The sequence below is a fragment of the Aspergillus niger genome, assembly GCF_000002855.4.
Source record: "Aspergillus niger supercontig An01".
Lineage (NCBI taxonomy): Eukaryota > Fungi > Ascomycota > Eurotiomycetes > Eurotiales > Aspergillaceae > Aspergillus > Aspergillus niger.
In genome coordinates, this window is record NT_166518.1 from 919,963 (window position 1) to 939,930 (window position 19,968).

A 19,968-nucleotide genomic window follows, 5' to 3' on the forward strand; every position below is an offset into this window, starting at 1 on the left:
AAAGACCAAAAAAAGAGATGAAAAAGAAATCTCCGATGCGGGGAATCGAACCCCGAGCTGCCGTGTGAAAGACGGCGATGTTAGCCGTTACACCACATCGGATTGTTGTTGAATAACGGACTAAACTTATAATCTATGTAGAACCATGTAAACCTCACCTCCCACCATCCGCTAATCAAGTTACTACTCTTAGTACTACTGTCTTTCCCAGCTTAATCACAACAAGAACATTTTATTAGGAGTCGAAGGAGCTTACAGGTAAAGGGGGAAAAAAGGATTAAATTGAAACGAATAGGATAATTAGTAATACCCCCTTGTCATATGATGATTGAAGCGCTGACGTTGGGGATGGACATGGAGTATATATCCGATGTACGTATATGGCTGCCTAAATTATTTGAATACATACGTGGTGAGGAGGTTACCAAATAATGTTACTACGGGGGGATTTGAGTAGCTGCTAGATGATTCTGTCGGGAAGAGCATCCGAAGCTGGAATGATGAGAACAATAGAGGGGGGAAAGGGGAAGGAGTAAGGGATTGATTGTTTTGGCTAGGTGCATAGGATGCGAGGTATACACGGAAACTACTTCCTCGTCAATTATTCCTGTCCCGATACGGACAATACATTATTACTACCATGGATGCAGCAAAAAGAAGAATTTGCTCATCTGATTGATCCAACTACCAAGCTGGTATGGCTATCGACAATTTCAATGGAGCAGCAGAAATATATGTATAAGAGAACGAGTATTAACAGGAAGAAGTAGTAGTCAGAACCGAAACCAGCTATATGCATAAAGCAGCGAGTGAATATCTTGACTAGTAGGTCAATTTAGGCAGAAAGAATGTCAGTCAGTCATTTTATTTCCCTTTCCCCCACTTCTTCACTCTGAAGAAATAGTACAACATGACAGCGCCGGCAATGTTGAATACGAAATAGCACCAGAAAATACCGTAGTCGCGCCAACGATCTTTCCAATAGACCCATCGAAGAGCAAGGTACTCATCGGCCACTGTCATGGAGCAGTATTCGCAGGCAGAGGTGGCGTTCGGATTGTACACCTGGCCTCCAGCGGCCTCAACATACTTCTGCATGTACTGTCCACAGGTATAGTTGGATGGAGGGTCAAAAACACTGAGCTCCGTAGCGCTGCACTCCACTGGGCGGCCATGGAGGATTGAGCTGCCGACACCAGCCGTGTAGTACGTAAAAGGAGAGACACGGTACATGAATATCCAGAACCCGGGTAGGTCTCCAGGTGGTTGCAGCATACCGTTGAAGATGAACGCAAACGCGAACATGAGAACGGCCAATATACCTGCCACCGGCGCTTGGGGGACTGCGGCTATCACGAAGTGAGCCATACTGGCCACATACAGATAGAATTGGACGATGTAGAGAAGGCCAAGGACATGCCGCTCGGCATCTTGACCCGTGCCCATCACAGCCCAGTAAAACGATAACCAAACAAAAACTCCCAGAACAATGTGGTAGGGGATTTCAACGAGAACATTTGAAAGAATGAATACTTTCCACGAATAAACCCTGGATGGCCGCTCCCGGACTTCATATAGCGCCCGCTGTGCAACGAATCGGGGCGTGATCTGATTGACGAGCGTGGTGAAAACCGTGGCAAGGAGGAAGACACTGAAGAGAGCACATTGGAAACCTTGTTGGGTGTTGTTCGCTTTGAAGAAGGAGAAGCCAATAAACAATCCACACGCTATACCCAATGAGTACTTTGCAAACACATATTCCGGTTGGCGGTAGTACTGCTGGAACGCACGCTTCATGACGTGGTAGAGTTGGCTGGTGAAAGGCATAGCGAATTCCGAGTTGTTGCTATCACCATCCTGGGCTCGTGGCTCGGGCTGTTGTTGTGGATCCTGAAGACGTTCGAGTTCTGCGAGGACCTCCTTGCGCTCAGGGCTATCGTTCCATCTCTGAACCCAGTCAATGCCTTCCGATCCCTCCCCTGCCACAACCTCAAGAATGTACTCCGCAGGATTTTCCATGTCCCCACAGCGCCTAATACCGCTGCGCTCAAAATAGTCCAAAAGTATGCGGGATTGGTCCCCAATATCACCAAAATAGACAGTTTTGCCCCCTTTAGTCTAGGAACAACAAGCGATCGAAGGTCTGGAACAACAGAGCACTCGGTTGATGAATGGTGGCAAGGACTGCCTGACCGTGATCGGCAAGCCGCCTTAGCAGCGAGCAGATTGTCCAGGAACTCTGAGAGTCCAGGCCGCTGGTTGGCTCGTCGAGGAATATCAATAATGTCGGTTTTGCAGCAAGTTCAACCCCAATACTCAGCAACTTTCTCTGCTCCACGTTCAAGCCCTCTCCCAAAGAGCCCACAACTGCCTCCGCAAAGTCTTGCATGCGTAGAACTTTAATGACCTCTTCGACATATTCGTACTTCTCTTTTTCCGATACTGAAGCGGGCTGACGGAGCATAGCACTGAAGCGGAGGGCCTCGCGCACCGTAGTCGTCTCCATATGAAGGTCTTGCTGTTGCACATACCCAGTTTCTCGTGGAAAATTAGCCTGCAAAGCTCTTCCGTTAACCAGAACGTCGCCGGTAACAACACCAATAGATACCCTCTGGGCGAGGACATCCAAAAGCGTTGTTTTACCAGCCCCAGAAACCCCCATCAGCGCGGTTAAAGTGCCTGGCTTAACCCATCCATTCACATTATCGAGAAGTCGCCGGGTACCATCTTTGACGGGAATATCGTAGTTGAGGCCCTTCCAAGAAAGGACGTCAGTTTGCTGAGGAAGACTAATAGCATCCACTTGGTCCCCCACTTCGGGCTTGTCTGGGGGCGCTTCTCCATCTTCGATCCCATCGGAGGATAGCAGATATTGCGGAACATGACCAGATCGAAAAACCAAGGTTTCTGCTTTGGATGTCTCACCCGAGTTGTATTCCGAAAGAAACAAATAGAGACCGGTGAAGAATACCAGGTAGGCGACGAGAATTCCGTAATTCCGCCAGACATGGCTGTAGTAGTACTGGTAATTCTGCTCCACATAAGCGTCCCCGGAGACGAACCGCTCTCCTGCAACGGCACCCACGGTCGAACAGATAAAGGATGAGCCAGTAGCATAGCTTGGGATCACCGATGCGCATTCAAAGTTCCTGCCATGGAACTCATTCGCTAACAGGGCCTCGTACACATAGTAGATGGGGTTGACCCAGCGGATCCACGAAAGCCACGGGTGCATATATGCTTGCGGTAACACAAAGCCAGTATATACCACAATGCATAAGATACAAACACCAGCCATTGACATTGCCTGCGCGCTTGTCCTTGTTGCTGCAGCTAAGCTACGGAAAATCCCGGACATCGTCAAGACGGAAGTCAACAGAAACATGTAGCAAATGAAGAACTGCGATGGTTCTCGTCGAAGGTTGGACATCAGGTAAAGGATCACACAAAATAGAGTACCCCGTGTGAATTTGATAGGCAGATCCATGATCCAACTGGCCAAGGCCTCAGCGAAGGGATGGACGAACGCATAACCCGCTTGCTTCACAGCGATTGGCCGCTGGCTATATAGCTGAATGATCTCATTGAGTGCGATCAAGGCATTGAAAAGTACAGCAAAGTATAGCACAGCCCCTTTCTGGAAGAATGTGGCGGTTGTGGGCGGAGAATTGAAGAAAATCGAGCCGATCACCAATCCCAGAATGGGTTGTGTCGCTACCGTAACGATCACGGTTGGCAGGTCGTTTCGTAGTCGCTGAAAAGCCCGGCGCAGGCAGAGACGGACTTGCATCGGGACAGAGAGAAGATATGGGCTGCGCGGCCGAGTATGGCGGGCCTGCTGCTCTTCATGATGGGCCTTGAATGCTTTGGCCTCGTCTGAATCTGGTGGGTGAGCACGTTGATACTCCTCTATCTGACCGCAGAGCTCCTTATACTCGGGGCTACGCTTCCAATATTCCTCGAATTCCTTCGCCGTGCGTGGTACCTTGTCCACCATGTCAGGACGGGCCTTTCGTTCGCCTGGGTTGGTAATTGAAGTCAGGAAGTCGCCGCTGACCTGTCGATCTGGCAATTCCCAGCCCATTTCCTCGAAGTAAGGTACTGCACGATCGCGGTGACCGAAGTAGATCTCGCGACCTTCGTAGAGGACGACGACTTTGTCAACGAGATCATACATCGACTGAGAAGCTTGATATGCAGCGATAGCATGACATGATCGACCCATGTCGGCAGCAATACGTAATGCCCTGACAAATTTCAGAGCGGATGACGCATCGAGACCTCGTGTGCTGTTATCCCAAGCTCCGATACGACACCTTGAGACGAACATTTCGGCGATACTGACCCTCTTCCGCTCACCACCGCTAACACCTCGCACAAAGTTGTCTCCTACCTTGGTGTAATAGGTGTTTGAGAGGCCAAACACAGCCAGGACAACCTGAGTGAGAGTTTCAACATATTCGGAGCGTGTCAAGCCTTCAATTCGTTTCTGAGGGGTCCGTGCATGCGCTGCGAAAGAAAGCGTTTCGCCAACGGTAAGGTGTGGAAAGTGTTGATCGACTTCCTTGTTGTAGGCTACCTCTCCACGGTGGTGCTTGATCATATCCTCATATTCGATGCCTTGGTAATGGATGGTGCTCTGAGGTTCGAGCGTCAGACCACCCAGGTGGCCACAAAGGGTCTTCAGGAATGTTGTACATCCACTTCCAGGGCGACCGAGGACAAGCAGAAGCTCTCCACTCTTGAGGAAGCCATCGAAGCCATGGAGAATCTGCCTTGGCGGAGGGGAGGCTCGCCCCGAAAGTGCACGCGCGGCAGCGCGGAAGGGAGCTGCCAACTGTGTGGAAATAGTATTCTGGATTTGCAATGACGAGCCTGATCCAGACACGCAAAGGTTAGAAAACACGACACCCTGCGTCTGCTGTACAATGCCGGACTGGTCCAGGGCTCTTAAGACGAGCTTTGCCCAGAGACGTTGATCGAACGCCGGATTAGTGGGGTCCAAACGGGGGTCATCCTTCTCATTGATCGTAGCAGCGTGGGAAATCCTGCGACCGGTTCGGCTAGAGGCGATTCTTGTCAGATTGTGAAGCTCTTGTTCCTCTTCGTCCAACGATGGGGTCTGCTCCTTATCCGAAGGATACGGATCGTGTGCGCTGGCAACCTTTTCCTCCATGGTGCCAGTCGATGAGAGTTCCTGGATAGACCCGTTTCGAGAGCCTTCAGGTCACCAAACGAGAGAGGTAAACCGGCATCTAGAGAGAAGCGGAATTCTGCCAGAGATAAGGGTTGGGAAGAAGGCCCTGCATGTACGGGATACACCTAATCAATAAAGCCCACAGGGCAAACTATAGAAGGGCCAATTTCGAGTGTCAATGTTAGGAAGCGATCGCCCTGCTGCGTATCCAGCCATTTTTCAGTAATAAATGGATCTCACTCCCTTCATCCGCATTAGTGCACTCTTATGCCTCGTTTCTAGAATTATTTCAGCCATGTCTATGCAATCAAGCACGGCCGGGCGGCCTGCTCCTCTGGGATGCAGGATCTAGGCGGCCCTAACTACGGCCTGCAGCAGCTAGCGTAACAATAAGCCCCAACTAGAGCGTGGATTGATCGGCGCTATTATTACACATAGTCGATCGCTTCAGGCCACACCGTGTGGACCACCTTCAGCCTTGTCATTGGCGGTTCTGACTGACTGAATTGAGAAATGCCATTTATTCTAGCATCTCAACGTGTGTCGGTGCTGGACTGTGTGTAGGCCGTGGGAGGCTGTCGATGGAGACTTGTGGCACGTAGCCGCATTTGTGTGGAGCTGGACACTGAATCTCACTGTTTGGACTTAGGAATGGCCTAGTCGGAAGATGGAGGTGATGATCCCGACGATGGATGCATGAACCGGCTGTAGGTTTACTCCGCTAGGCCAACCAGTCATTGAAGGAGGATGGTAAAGGAAACGCTGCTACTCGCTTGTTTTTCCTGCTCGGGTGAAATTACGTGACTGATGGGAGAGGTCAGCAAAAGCAATTCAGCGAAAAAACACGTCAACTTGCGACTTCCTGTAAAAGCCCTATGCCGGAGTTGTCCCAGGGCCTAATGAGAGCAAGGAAGGGAAATATTGGCGGGACGCGACGCCCAACCCACCGACTCGGTCACGGCTGATCGGCCCTCCGACGCGCCGGTGATCAACTATCAATCCACGATATGGTATCCATTTGGGCTTAAACTCAGCACGAAAGATACTCCGTGGCTCTGGGTTCGCCGTAAAATCTCAAGGGCAACCATGCTAGCGCTTTAGTGTGGATACCGGCCGTCGTGGATTCGGGATTGCCGTCCCACATATGAAAACCCGAGTAATAAGTAGATACCTTGCGGTGAAGCTTACATTCCAGAGGGCTGTACTGTGTATGAAGACTTCGTTTAGTAACTCCTTATGTTTGATCTCAAACTCTCCTTGCTGCAAGTTGTTGCTTCTTCCGTATCCATAAGTAATTGTATACTCACAGTGCTTCCGGGCCATTGTGACATGTCTACTCCGTACCCTCCGTAGCAATTCCAAGTAGGATGATATCTCTTCTTCCGAAACGAGGATGAATTAGTATTTGTTCCCCGTGCAGCCAATCATGCCAGGTATCAGTTTCTTATTATCTAGTGGCGTTCATTGGAGGTGGCTGGAGGCGAGGAACGGACTCCCCTGCTCTGTATATTACGACGTTCAGATGGAGAAAGGATTACAACCATCGAAAGGTTGTTATGGCTTATAAAGATAACAAGGTGTATGAGCTCGAAATTTTTCTTAACTGAGTTGTCTTGAGGGTAGAGCCCAAAGCGTGTCTTGGTAAACAGCAGAGTTGAACGTGGCGAACTCGAACACAAACATCTGGGCCTTCGCACATGTAGAGTTGTGTTTTCTGGTTCTTGTAACTGAACCTTAATGTTTCCCAGACATCACATCGCAGATCTTAGGCAGCATATGCACTAGGCCCGCAACACAGGACTCTTGAGCTTGATGGGGTGATTCAGAACCATGCAAGAGGTTAGTTTCGCAAGCTTTACTGAACGCGGCTATGATCGTGAGCTGACATGCATAAGTATGATGTATGATGGAGCGTGGTCCATGACAGACTTTTCGGAGCACAGTAGAGCCATGGCTTGGTATTAGAGTGTCTCAGTGAGGAGTAGAAGATAAGAAGTGTCTGCGAAACGTTGAACTGGACTAGATGTTTGTGCAGGCTGGGTAGGCCCTGAAGGGCTTATAAGTAGATCGAGAAGCTGCTTCGCGGCATCAGGGTGGCTCAAAGGTGAGCACTAAAGTTCAGAGTAGGATTAGAGCCCAACATGACACATAACGTGAATCAATGCTGTGCGAGTTGTAGAGGACAAGAAGTCCGGACAGTTCTTTCCGACAGGCTAGCCATGTCGACAGATGCAGCCAAGGCAACCGTGACCTCGGAAGTTATCCAGAAGGTAACGCACAAAAAATAAGCAATGCCAAAGGCACATCTAAACTTCGAAGATCTCAGACTGCGAATTCACAAGATAGTCAGTCACAATACTTGGTAGAGACACCCTCTCAGGCCAAACAAACAAAACAAACAAACACCAATCCCCGTACTCCCCCAACCCCCAATCCAGTAAGCGGTCAAGCCCACCACCAACACATCGCACCATAAAAAAACCCACGACAGCTAAGCTTGACTCACCTTTCTTTTTCTCCTCTTAAGCGCCATCCCCACCAATGCTGCGTTTCTTTGCTACACACGACAGGAATACCTTCCTGTCCTCGGCTCTGATTTCCTCCGGGAAACCACCCGAAACCCACTGCAAATGAGAAATTCGGAGGAATCTTCACCCTGTGCACCCGCCACTTGGAAATGAGTAATATCATTTGCAATGGCCGGTACTGCCCTCAAGGGCCTGGTGTGACATCCTTGCACACACCTGCAATTGGCATCAGAAACATCGGGGGGGAGGAAGGATGTAAGAACCTCTTACATTCCTTTTCTTCTTTTTCCCCATGGGAGAGTCGTTGCGAAGATTGTGTGTGCACTCGGCTTTGATCGGGTGTGCGACACTTTAGTGCAATACGCAGCATGCCGTTTCCTGTCTCTCGCTCACCCCTTATAGGGTGGGTTAGGGGGATAGGATTGGTATCATTCGATTCCGATTATTCTGGTGGGGGTGGCGCTTCACTTCTTTTTTTCTGAGGTTAGTTGGATCCCTGTTCTATATTTGAGGATCTGTGTGTGTTTGCGGTTTGGGAACTGGAAAGGACTTTGTTTTCCCCCGGCTAATTGTTGGGTTTGGGGACCTGTATGGGTCCCTTTCTTTAGGTACGGAGTACTTGATGGGTTTGGTGGTAGGGGATATATTGTATGGTCAAGGAGGAAAAGCTGTGTTATGGACATGTAATCAAGCTGCTATTGCAGAATACTTATATGCAGTTTGACCAATGCAGCTTCATTGCACAAAATCCACTGCTTCGTACATCATATATAACATGTAGAGAGACTGCAAAAGTTATCGTAACCAATTGGACTTTGAACACGTTGGTCGCTTAGCATCTAGCTGGATATTATAGAAACAAAAATGAACACAGGCCCCCGAGAACATTCAGGATATTTTCCGAACATCAGAAGTTGAAATGAAAAAAAAGAGAAATCGTTGCCTCCATATTGCTCCCCACTCGTCATTATGATTTCGCATATTGTTCACTTACTCCTCATCGCCAATCTAAATATCATAAGTCAGTACAACTCTCAAACAAGCCAGATGAGGAGTCATCGTACCTTAGGAGCCAGGTAGAATCTCAGATGACCGCTACCGAGGCCATACTCAACGAGGAGCGGCACCTCCTGCGACAGGCACAGGGTGACCTTGTTCGACAGGTTGGTAGCCTTGCAGAAGTTGACGAGGTACTTGAGGGAGAAAGTGAGGGCAACGGGTTCGGTGAGGGAGATGGAGACGTTCTGTGCGGGGTTCTCGACGTTGGTGTGCTGACGGACGGTGACGGAGCCACTGCCAATGTCACCCTGGCAGGAGAACTTGACACCCTCCTTCGTAGCCTCAATGACAACTAGGAGTTGAATTAGTCGCGGATCACACCCGTTGCCAATAAGAAGAACATACCGGACTCAGAGAGGGCATTCAGATCCCTGCAGATACGCTGGAACTCTGCTGCCGGCATCTCTACCGTAGCAGCGTACTCTGTCTCCGGGATGGCCAGGTGCTCCTGGTCAATATCCATCAACTTAATATCATATTCGCTAAGTCTATCCGTCTCGGCACTCTCGAACATCAGGTTGACGGCATCGGGAGAGTCCTCAGCCTTGAGAGTGAGGATATCTTCATTCTGGGCGGCGCGCAGGACCTTGGTCAGGGAGAGCAGGTTGATACCGAGGGCAATGTTACGGTCGCAACGGTAAGGGGAGAATCCCTCGGCCTTGAGCATCATGGAGACGAGAGCAACATGGGAGTTGTCCATGGCCTGAAGTGAGATACCGGAGTCATTGCAGTCGAAGTTGCAGTCTTGGACCAGGTCCTTGATGGCGTCGACGACCTGAAGAAAGAAACCAAATGTCAGCAATCAAGCATTGACATGCAACAATATGATGTAGAGTTACTCACGCGCTTCAGAAGACTGGCTTGTTCTAGGCGAGCTTCAAGCACTGAGTAAGCTGTTAGCATAGAATTCTGAACCAGTTGAAGCTGTGACGCTCACTTTTGATGTGATGGTATGTGAGTACGGTGAGAAGCTGATTAGAAGGAGAAGTGGAAGAAAGAGGAGAGGCTGAGATAAGTAGATGGTGGTTAGCGGGTGAAAGGAGTATCGTGAAGATTGGAAATCGTAAAGAACTGACAGAAGGAATTGAGTGCGTAGGAAGGATAACGGCGTGTCTTTCAGGTTGGGGTGAATTTATTGAGGGACCTGAAAGTGCAGCGAATTCGCGTTCGAGGGTTTCATTAGTGGGGAGGCACGCGTCCCAGTCGCGTCATTCCTTAGGCTGATATCACCCTTTGGGGTTAGTCTGGGTGGTGCCTGAGGCTGGGCTATACCGCACCCGTCACAAAGAAGTGTCACTACCACTATGACAAATACTACAACTGAAACGTCTCTATAGGCAGTTATTTCTGTGTACCTAGAAGGCCTACAGGGTGCTGAATTATGCTTTTATGCTAGGGATTCAGTCTCAGAAGAGTCTTGCATTGCCTAGCTAAGCATGTTGAACTATTATTGTGTGTGGTCGAATACTCCAAACCGTTGCCTGCAATTCACGAGTAATAATTGACCAGAGAACGAAGCTTAACAGTTTTCTGGGTCCCAATGACAATGGCATCAATTACTGACCACTAAGCACATTATTGACTTATAAAGTCGCAAATTAATCCACCTCTGAGTCTATAATGGTACCAACTCAGCAATGCATTACATCACAACTGGGATAATGCTACTTCTTGCTAGCCTTGCAGTACTATGGCTCGATAGCTGCAGGCAAGTAGTTGAGATATGAATATCCCATTGGTCTGGAGGGAGGGACATGTGGAGAATGCGGAATTTGGATCCCTGAAGACAGGGAAGATGGACTTTACTTTGTAAGTCCTCTTCCGCGGTAATGGCTGGATTACAAATGCAATCAGTCTGGAGATGATGACAAACATTCGAACAACTCAGAGGAGAGATAGTGCATGCACTACAGGCCACTGAGCTATTAAGTTGTATAAATATTAGGATCAGCTGTGAACTTGTTCGAACGATTATTCCCCCCTCTTTACAGTGACAGTAAACTAAAACTCCAACGCAAAATCGATCTAAATATGACCACAGTATTCATGTTAGTCGCTCATCATAAAACCAAAGCACTTTGATAGAATATGCATAGCCTAGATAGCTCACACAAGCCACAGAACAGGAGCCAGCGGCTACATCGGCGGCGACCTTCTATCAGTACTTGTATCCAAGTACCCCGACCTGCACTACCGCTTGTTAGTCCGAAGCCGCGACAGCGGCCAGAAAAATCAAGGCACAATATCCTACTGTCGAGATTATACAAGGCAGTCTCGATGATTCAGAGACGCTGGTCGCAGAAAGTGCTAGGGCCGATATCATCATCCGTTAGTGGACACATTCAGTTTTTATTATATACTATCCACCAGAAGGAATACGTACCAGCTGACTTTACCGGTATGAAAGACACTGCCGATGCTGCTGACCACCTTGGCGCAGCCAAGGCAATAGCCCAGGGTGCTCTAGAAGGACACACTGAAGAACATCCCGTCTATTGGTTGCATACCAGTGGTGCCGGGATCTTCTCGTTCTTAGACACCGAGACCAAGGTATATGGGGAGAAAGGCGAGAAAATCTATGATGATGTGCAGGACATTAAGGAGATTGTGAACTTCCCTGACCACGCGTTCCACCGAGATGTGGATAAAGCGGTGTTTGAGGCTGGATCGGTGCGTCCAGAAGTCCTGAAGACTGCTATCATATCCCCGGTAACTGTTTACGGTAAGCTTCAGTAGAAACCAAAATGTAAGGGCATGAAATCAACTAATTTACTGCTATAATTTAGGTCAAGGCCGAGGACCTTGCTCCCAACGCAGCAGACAGATATATGAGCTAGCCAAACTGACCATCCAACGACAGAAAGTTCCCATAATCGGCCGGGGCCTCTCATTCGGGACCGATATCCACATTTATGATTTGACCAACCTATATGTGATTCTTTTCGAAAGGGCCCTTTCGAAGCAAGATGATGGGCTTTGGGGTCCGGAGGCATACTACCTCTGTGAGAATGGGGAGCATTGCTGGGGTGAGCTGGCCCGTTCAATTGGACGAATTTGTGTGGCGGAAGGATTCATCCCATCGGCCGAAGAGGAGGCTTTCGGCTTCGAGGAGGCACAAAAATGGGCAGGCTATGAAGCTGCTAGTTGGGGGCTAAATTCACGGTGTCGGGCCAGTCGTGCCCGTCTATTGCTGGGGTGGCAGCCGTCTGCGCCATCGTTGGAATCCGAGCTTCGGGATATCGTGAAGGGGGAATACCGACGCCTACAGGAGGCGGAAAGAGATGCCTGAAGCTCTGATGAAATGTTAATTGCGGCTGTACTTCATGATGATTGCAAATACTTCGCCGACGTACAGTGGTCGAGTCATAGTAACACAGGATTGAAGTTCCTTCCATCGTACTACGCAAATCACACAATCTATATGATCGAATACACCTGGATCGATGGAGTAAAACAGTATATTTCAGACGTCATTGAGTACGGTATCGATACAAATAATTACGCTAGAATGTAGGATATGTACACAAGGCTGATGATACAGAACAAACGAGATCGAGCGAAAGCTGCCAGCATTGCTTCGGCAAGCATAGTGAGTATACAGGAAGACGAAGAGACGAGTCAAGGAAAAAAAAAATAATAACATGATATACAGTATCAACGATTGTAAGGCCCACGGGAGTCCACCAGGGGAAAAAGGTAATAATAAGTAACCAGGCTGAGAGAAAATGCAAAACTGCCTTAACGCCGCTGACACCGGACCGCTCTATACATTTCTGGGTATCAATCTGCAAAGGTTGCTAGGAAGAGTCGGCTTCCAGCTCAAGGTAGAGTAAAGCTTAGGTGGTTATATGCGGGGAGGAGGAAGGGAAGGGAATCGGGTATCGAGGTGGCGGTAGAGGAGATAGGGTTGGAAGGATGCTGTCGAATGATGGCGAAATCAAATGCTTGTGACACGTTTCGCAGCTATTGTGGTACGAGGCCGTTGCTTAATTACCATTTCTAGCTCCTTGAGCATGTTTGTGTTGGCATCAGTGCGCTCCCGAGCGGCTGCTTGTCGTGCTCTATCTTCCTTGACTCGTGCGATTCGTTCTTCCCGGGTTAATGACATCCTCTTGTTCCGAGCCGGAAGAGCCACTGCTTCAAATATTTCCTCCTCATCGTCTAGTGTATGGACGATGCTCGGATCTGTGTTTTCCCCAGTCAACGCTCTAAGGGCGTCTGCAGGGCTGCCCTCGACTGCAGTAGAACCTCCAAGGCTGGGTGTGGGTGACAGGGGTGTTTTCAGAAAGCTCGAGGGTCGCGAAAATTCCGGATTTGCGGGTTTTCCCAAGCTACTCATCAATGCGGATTTGCCTGACTCCCACTCCTGGAGGAGGCTTCTGATATCCGCTCCAATCGATTCATACTGGGGCATGAGGCTCGCCTCGAATTCGCCAGCATCCGGTCGCTCGAGATTAGAACTAGATGCCTCCTTGAGGATGTGCATCTTTGCGTGAAGCGCACGAATTCCCTGGGAGAGTGAATTGATATTTCGGTATTGTGCACGGAGATTGTCCTTGTTGGGTGAGGCTGTTGGTAGCGGAGAAGGCGGAATGACATCACCTGACACAATGTTCAGCTTAAGCATGGATTGTGTCGAGGATTGGTACTTACGATCGTCCTCGTTGAGGATGTTGGTCATCTTGTGAATGTTCTCGCCAGTCACATGGGCCAGGTCCCGCATCTGCTCGACTGCCGTGGTCCATCTAGCAATATCGGACCCGCCGCCATCCGCGCCGAGCGCGAGGAGACAGCAGAGGATACTCTTTCTCACGATGTAGAGTCTTCCGAAAAGTGTGCGAAGGGCACGTAGAGAGTACTGGTCTTCGGTGGCTCGCTCATCGAACGCTGCCTCGGCCTCCATAAGCTCCTCCTCTGATATGTCGTAGATATCATAATACTTGGCGAGGTTGGTGGCATCGGTAAGTGGGCGTAGGGTATGCTGTGCCCGAATGTACTGGCCCAGCATGAGATAGAACGATTCCGATACGGTTCGGCGCAGTCTCAGACATCGCCGTGTTTGCGTCTGATCTTCAAGTCTGCTTACTGGGGGCAACGGCGTGCTTCTACTCGATAGATTAGTGATTTTTGGCTCCCAAGCTGACAGTCAGAGCAACTTACATGCGGTAGCCTCTTGAGACCAGCTCAACTTCCTGTATGAATACAACCGACGCGGAAGCGGCAGAGTCAAACCCTTGGGCGTTGCTAATGAAAGTCACAGCTGCGTCGACAGCTTGATGGCGCAAATATTTCAGCCACTGTCGCTTGGCGAATGCATAGAACAGAACCCCAATTACGGGCACGAGAACCAGCAAAACTCCGACCTTCCGAGGATTAAGACCAGACGATGTTCGAGACCGGCTCCAATGTAACAACCAAGCGACGGAGAAAGAAGTCGAAGCCGTGACAACAGCACCTTGTATGCCAAACGTTGTGGAGATAGACGGGAGATCTGCTGGAAGAGCCGTGGACATCACATCTGCAGCTGATGTGTAAGACGGCGCACTGTGTTCGTTCAGCAGCTGAGACGCAACGATAACATAGCCGAACTGTTCCAGGAATCTTTCGTTGTCGCTTCGTCCAACGCGGGAATTCAGAGCAGACTGTGGCAGACAGTTCCATCAGTATTGACCGCAGCCAAGGCATCAGGTGGGGAGTTCATACCGTGCAGACATCATAGAGTCGACCCAGTGCTGCCCGCTGTCGCGAGACTTTCCGTTCGAGAGGCTTGGGCAGTTTATTCCGAATACGCTCCTGGAACTTCGAAACACCTCGTGGGGCAAAATCCGCAGCCGTAGAGTCGGAGAAATCATCGCTATGGTCTGCCTCCTTGACAGGCCAACTTGGGTCGTGTTCACCTTCCCCTGACGTATGAACAGATAAGCTTTTGTGATTTCCCCCAACACGTGAATCGGGATAACTCACCCTGGAGGTAGTCCGCCAAAGGCGAGTTCTCATAGACGAGTGATTCCATGACCAGTGAACATTCCGTAATGGTGGCGATGAGAGAGGAGGTTGGAGAGACGCGGATGTTGTAAGACAAGGCAGGGGAGACAAAGGACCAGGCGGGAGATTCGAACAATAGAGTTGAGACAGGTGTGAGATTCAAGCGCGTTCAGGTGCGAATTATCGCAAACCCATCTCCGCGACAGTCCAATGGGGCGCGTGGGAAAGTCGACTCAAGGAGAGGGCGATGGAGTGGAGGAGCAAGTTAGTATCGAATGGGAACGGGGGGGAAGAAGGGCGACGAGCTAAATGCAGGTTGAACTAGTTAGAAATCCGAGGCGCGGCGGGTTGTAAGGGAGGGCGAGTGGATACGCAAGAGGAGGTAATAGGTATAGTAAGCGGGTTTAAGGACGGCGCAGGATATACATAGCAATCTACCCCTGGCAGATGGAGACACTGGTTAAGGAACAAAGAGGAAGCCCGAACGACGGTGCCTGTGCAGCGGCCACGTTGAAGATCAGACCATGTGTGTGTCTGGGGAACTGGATTGCCTGCGCTTCCCTTTTCTGCTCGAATCGGAGCTGGCGTTTGCTCCGGCGGCCGCCCGGCCTTGTCCGTTCTTTTCTTCTACTCCGTACCTGCAAACCAAAATTCACTAACTAAGAATAGGCGCCCCCCACCGTTTCGGTGGGCTTTTTCCCTTGTGCGAATCATTCGCCTCGATTCGATCTGGCGGATTATTCCTCCAGGGCACTGCCAATCTCGTTTTCCACCCAGTGAGCGCTCGCGATGGGGTGCACCCCAGGCTTCCCAACGGATTCAAACGGTGATCACACAAGTTAGCGAGGGGGTGATCCAAGTCTGTGCTTTGACTTTCCCCTCATCAACCAAAACTTGGGTGGAACTGACGTCTTGTGAACTACGGCAGACCGAGGTTTCAGCATCAAGCATATGCTGGAGCCCGCGTGGGATTTCGGATGTCACCATTATTACCCTCGGGGTACACATTTAAACGGCTTGTTTCATGTTGCTCGGATTTGAGGCAGCCTCGGAGAATGGCTCTTTATGGCTAATACCAAGAACTCAAATACTAGCAGATGATTTATTGACGCTGCATTGAGGTTGTCTCAAGTGGCTCATTACTTTTTCCTTCCACAAAAACCATCACCACAGCCTGGCGCGGAATCTCTGGACGGCAATAACAAGGTGAGACAGAGGCGGCAATATTACCTTTCAACTTCCATGTCTCCTTGCCATATCCACATGCACAGTGCCTATTGAGGATCCTTGTCGGACCCTACAGCATACAGGACGATTTCGCTCTGTGGCGCAAGTAGTTACATGCAGCTTTACGTCTCCTTACACAATCAATCCAACTCTCTCCACCATAGAAGATAGTAATCGATACTCTGTATATGGGCACGTTAAACGAATACGAGAGGATGCTGTTCGTGCAGCAACAGATTATTTAGTTACTCCTCAGTGGACACCGTTGGGGCTTTGTATGTGATCGACATCTAACCCAAAAGGGACTAAAATAGTATTCTAGAAATGCAGCCAGTGGCGGCATGGGACCTGTGAAGAATGTGGGAGACTAAGTCAAGTAGCATCCACAGCGAGTCACCTCGTGAAAAGGTGTTCAATGACCTTCGCCAGGCAGAAGTTACTTTGATCGAGAGCGACTCGATTTGCCATCTAAAATTTCTGCCTAAGGTGTCAAACCCCTTCCCGTTGCACGGGCAACGAAGCGTCAACATCGCGTCTCCATACCTGAGACCCATCCTCGACCAAACTTTCTATGACTTAGCCTCGATCTCGCCCCCGAAGCTTGACAGGTCATCCCATCTCATAACTTGAAGGCCTTCTATCCTTTCTGCCAATTAAACCATAGCTCCCATCCGACAATTGAACCGCCGACACGCCATACAGGAGTCGGGGGAGTTATCTACGAGATATCCACATGGAATAGAGGCACTGCCTAAACATCCAGTTTACTTCAAAGGGGTTCTCCTTGCATTTTCTCAATATGTCCGGCTTTCTGTACGAAGCTACGACCCCGTGCCCTTCAAGGACGAGCGCTTCAATCTTCAGCCGCGGTAGCGACAGATGCTCGTCCGACAGCATGTGGGAAGATAGCCTGGGCAACTGGGACGATACTGCTAATGTCGAGTTCACGACCGAAATCAAACAGTCAGTTCTCACAGGGGCAAAGCCCAGACGAAGAACTAAGACAAGTACATCTTTTGCTATTCACGAAGACCTTGGAGGGAAACCTACACAGCCCACATACAAACCGAAGCGGGATTCAAGTATAGCAGCACCAACCACGAGCCGCAAGACATCCTTACTTGCGCAGCCAGCTCAGAGATTTCGTCCCAAAGTCAGCTTCGGTCCGAGTCCAGACACGCAGTTGCGACAAGAAGGGTTGGCTCACAAGTCAACAACTAAGAGAACGGACACAGAGAAGAACAACGCGCTTTTAATGCGGATAAATGGAGCAGATGGTCAGGGGAAAGTAAAGGAAAGCCTCAAAATGGATGTGCGCCGTAATACGGTTTATATTCCCCCGGATGATGGTACAGTGGCCAGCGTTTTCATGGGTCTCTTTAGCCCGCTCAAATCGGACGACTTTGAGAAGTGTATGAATGAAGATACTCAAGTCAACAGCTTGGAGTCACAAATTGCCAGGAAGCGACAAGCTAAGCGGTCTCTCGCCTCGTCTGCCCAACGGGCCCCATTACGACCCAGCTCTAAAGTAATGCAGGAGTCCTGCATTCATCACGATATTGCCGGGAAGAATGGCGGAAAGGAAAATGTACCTCCAGGAACAGTCATAGCTGAAGGCAAGAAAGGAAATCAGCCCTTAAAAATCAAGGGGGATTTGGGAAGCCGCCTTAATGCTCCTCCGATGGCGGCTAGAAGAGCTGGTGCTACAAACGCCCCTGCGAAGCCTACATCCAAGCCTCTATCTACCAAGACAAACAACCCACTTCATAGGAGCAATGTACTGAGCAACAGCCAGAACAGCACTAAATCACAACAGAACAAACCCGAGCACAATCGTACCATGAAGCCAAGTTTGACATCAGAATACAACCGACTCGGTTCTATGCGAAGCCCAAACTCATCTACACCCCGAAAGCCATCGAAAACAAGCACAATACTCAAGCCAACTACTTCGCGCAGTAATGTGAAGCCTATCGCAAAGGAATGTCCAATTATTCTTGACAGCATCACAAACCCGGCACTGTACGAAGAGAATTGGCTCTCGCACCAGGAGGTGGCAATAACACAGTTGGTGAATGAATTGCTCCGATGTACTTATGAGGAGTCGGAGATTGACAACCATACCATGCTTCGACATGAGCTCCTCGCCTTGTACCAGGGAGAATCTTTTGCATACCTCCACAAACGTCTCCAAGCATCATTGTTATACGGCGCAATGAGTATACCGAAAGACGTACTCATGCGCAGTAGCCGTCTTCACAATGATCTGGGCTTAAAACGAAAGTTTTTGGATATTTGGATCAAGACCTACGATCCACGAGCATTGCGAGCCGCATTGGAAGCAGTCACTGGAAGGAAGATACCTACCCCCAAGTTGGTTCATGAAAGCGATACCTCGGATAACGACAAGGCGATGAAACGCAGGTTGGAAGGATTTCTAGACGCATTCTTGTTACAAAACCAGGATATTAACCATCAAGAAAAGACCTGTGTTGGAGAGGATGGCGGTGCAGCTGGCCGGACCTACCGTCGGACTGTTCTTCGAAGCATAATGATGGTCATCCTTCTGGACAAGGCAAGAATGTGTCAAGGGACCGCCGTTCCCCGACGCCTTTTCCTCTCTTCGTCACCCGTCAAGTCCTCCGTTGCAGTTCTCCAGGCACTGGGTCGGTTTCTGCTGCCATCATGCGGAGATATGATCAAAGCATTGAGCCATCTGGACTGTGAACTGAGTTATGAGCAGCATCCATTGGAGGAATATGACTACCGGGTCGACAACCTTGCTGTAGATCTCCGGGACGGTGTGAGGTTGACAAGGGTTGTGGAAATGTTACTCTATCCTTCAACCTCATCCGGTGAACTGTCGAACGGAAGTTTCCCGCTTTCGAGTCATCTGAAGTTCCCATGCAGAAGTCGCGCAGTAAAGCTTTTCAACATCAAAATTGCCCTGGATGCGCTAGCTTCTGAACCAGGAACAAGGAAGCTCGCGAAAGACATACGCGCGGAAGACATCGTCGACGGACATCGCGAGAAGACTATTGCGTTGTTGTGGAAGCTGGTCAGCACATGGGGTCTTGCTGGATTGGTGGACTGGACAGAAGTCAGGAAGGAGATTGAAAGACTCAGGCAGAAAGCCGCTCTTCACGCTGGTCACGGGGATGCTGAGGACAATATTTGGCACGACATGTGCATAAACAGGAACGACGAGAGCGACGAACCAACCTTGCTGCTTAAGCAATGGGCATCTACTCTAGCACATCTGAAGGGCGTACCACTCGACAATCTAAGCACTAGCTTTAGCGATGGCAAGATATACGAAAGTATCATTGACGAATACGAGGGATATATCGTGGATCGCCCCGAGAGTTATAGCAGAACAGCATCTCTAGATTCGCGCCTTCGAGCACTGGGATGCAGTGCACAATTCGGTGAGTTTACCAAAGACCTTACTCCCTTCACAGCGACTAACATTGACCAGCCAAACTCGTGGCCCCCTCTTCGGAGACTCGTATCGTCGATAGCGATTTTACAATCGGAGCACTCGCGTTCCTTTGTTCGCGGCTTCTGCCCGCTACGAAACGCGCGCGAGCCGCGACAGTACTTCAGTCGGCATGGCGACGGATCCTTACGCGTCGAGACGATGAGCGCCGAGCCGTCGCAAGGGACATTGCCAGACAATGCGCCGCAGTTGTACAAACTCAGCACCGGATCCTATGGGCGAAGGAAGTGATTGTGCGATGGTGGAGGCAGACTCGGGCTCAACAGCGTCGCCGAGCAGTTGCTACGCAGGCTCACAAGGACAAACGATATCTATGAACGCAAGTCACCATATTATGATAGGGATTATTGCATTGTTCAGGCGTTTATCTACAGACCAGAAGGTCTCCAAGTTTAGCACTATTGTCTAATTCATGTATTCCAACACTAATACATCATACCAATCACACAGCACCAGCCCCCAAATAATGACAC

General features: G+C 49.7%; 8 protein-coding genes and 1 non-coding gene across 9 annotated transcripts; 3 read left to right on the forward strand and 6 right to left on the reverse strand.

Moving 5' to 3' along the window:
- Positions 1-30: 30 nt before the first annotated feature.
- Positions 31-102, reverse strand: tRNA-Glu (TTC). The gene has a single exon. It is a non-coding gene; the product is annotated as a tRNA-Glu (tRNA).
- A 762-nt stretch (positions 103-864) lies between these two features.
- Positions 865-5,176, reverse strand: An01g03900 (uncharacterized protein; the record flags this gene model as incomplete). Its single annotated transcript, XM_059747243.1, has 2 exons — positions 865-2,118; positions 2,366-5,176. The coding sequence occupies 2 exons, from the start codon at positions 5,174-5,176 to the stop codon at positions 865-867; spliced, it is 4,065 nt and encodes a 1,354-aa protein (XP_059599598.1).
- An 894-nt stretch (positions 5,177-6,070) lies between these two features.
- An01g03910 (hypothetical protein) lies at positions 6,071-6,520 on the reverse strand (the record flags this gene model as incomplete). Its single annotated transcript, XM_059747250.1, has 2 exons — positions 6,071-6,220; positions 6,308-6,520. The coding sequence occupies 2 exons, from the start codon at positions 6,518-6,520 to the stop codon at positions 6,071-6,073; spliced, it is 363 nt and encodes a 120-aa protein (XP_059599599.1).
- A 103-nt stretch (positions 6,521-6,623) lies between these two features.
- An01g03920 (hypothetical protein) lies at positions 6,624-7,485 on the forward strand (the record flags this gene model as incomplete). Its single annotated transcript, XM_059747257.1, has 4 exons — positions 6,624-6,747; positions 6,971-7,036; positions 7,233-7,301; positions 7,379-7,485. 4 exons carry the CDS (start codon positions 6,624-6,626, stop codon positions 7,483-7,485), a joined length of 366 nt encoding a protein of 121 aa, XP_059599600.1.
- A 1,230-nt stretch (positions 7,486-8,715) lies between these two features.
- An01g03930 (uncharacterized protein) lies at positions 8,716-10,360 on the reverse strand (the record flags this gene model as incomplete). Its single annotated transcript, XM_059747264.1, has 6 exons — positions 8,716-8,733; positions 8,790-9,076; positions 9,130-9,559; positions 9,628-9,668; positions 9,722-9,928; positions 10,345-10,360. 6 exons carry the CDS (start codon positions 10,358-10,360, stop codon positions 8,716-8,718), a joined length of 999 nt encoding a protein of 332 aa, XP_059599601.1.
- A 455-nt stretch (positions 10,361-10,815) lies between these two features.
- Positions 10,816-12,073, forward strand: An01g03940 (uncharacterized protein; the record flags this gene model as incomplete). Its single annotated transcript, XM_059747270.1, has 6 exons — positions 10,816-10,832; positions 10,906-10,945; positions 10,989-11,112; positions 11,171-11,334; positions 11,377-11,506; positions 11,571-12,073. The coding sequence occupies 6 exons, from the start codon at positions 10,816-10,818 to the stop codon at positions 12,071-12,073; spliced, it is 978 nt and encodes a 325-aa protein (XP_059599602.1).
- Positions 12,074-12,721: 648 nt separating this feature from the next.
- An01g03950 (uncharacterized protein) lies at positions 12,722-14,797 on the reverse strand (the record flags this gene model as incomplete). Its single annotated transcript, XM_059747279.1, has 5 exons — positions 12,722-13,386; positions 13,438-13,889; positions 13,945-14,426; positions 14,488-14,687; positions 14,749-14,797. The coding sequence occupies 5 exons, from the start codon at positions 14,795-14,797 to the stop codon at positions 12,722-12,724; spliced, it is 1,848 nt and encodes a 615-aa protein (XP_059599603.1).
- A 406-nt stretch (positions 14,798-15,203) lies between these two features.
- On the reverse strand, positions 15,204-15,756 carry An01g03960 (uncharacterized protein; the record flags this gene model as incomplete). Its single annotated transcript, XM_059747286.1, has 3 exons — positions 15,204-15,360; positions 15,450-15,648; positions 15,693-15,756. 3 exons carry the CDS (start codon positions 15,754-15,756, stop codon positions 15,204-15,206), a joined length of 420 nt encoding a protein of 139 aa, XP_059599604.1.
- Positions 15,757-16,795: 1,039 nt separating this feature from the next.
- An01g03970 (uncharacterized protein) lies at positions 16,796-19,726 on the forward strand (the record flags this gene model as incomplete). Its single annotated transcript, XM_059747296.1, has 2 exons — positions 16,796-18,825; positions 18,871-19,726. 2 exons carry the CDS (start codon positions 16,796-16,798, stop codon positions 19,724-19,726), a joined length of 2,886 nt encoding a protein of 961 aa, XP_059599605.1.
- Between the last annotated feature and the right edge of the window lie 242 nt (positions 19,727-19,968).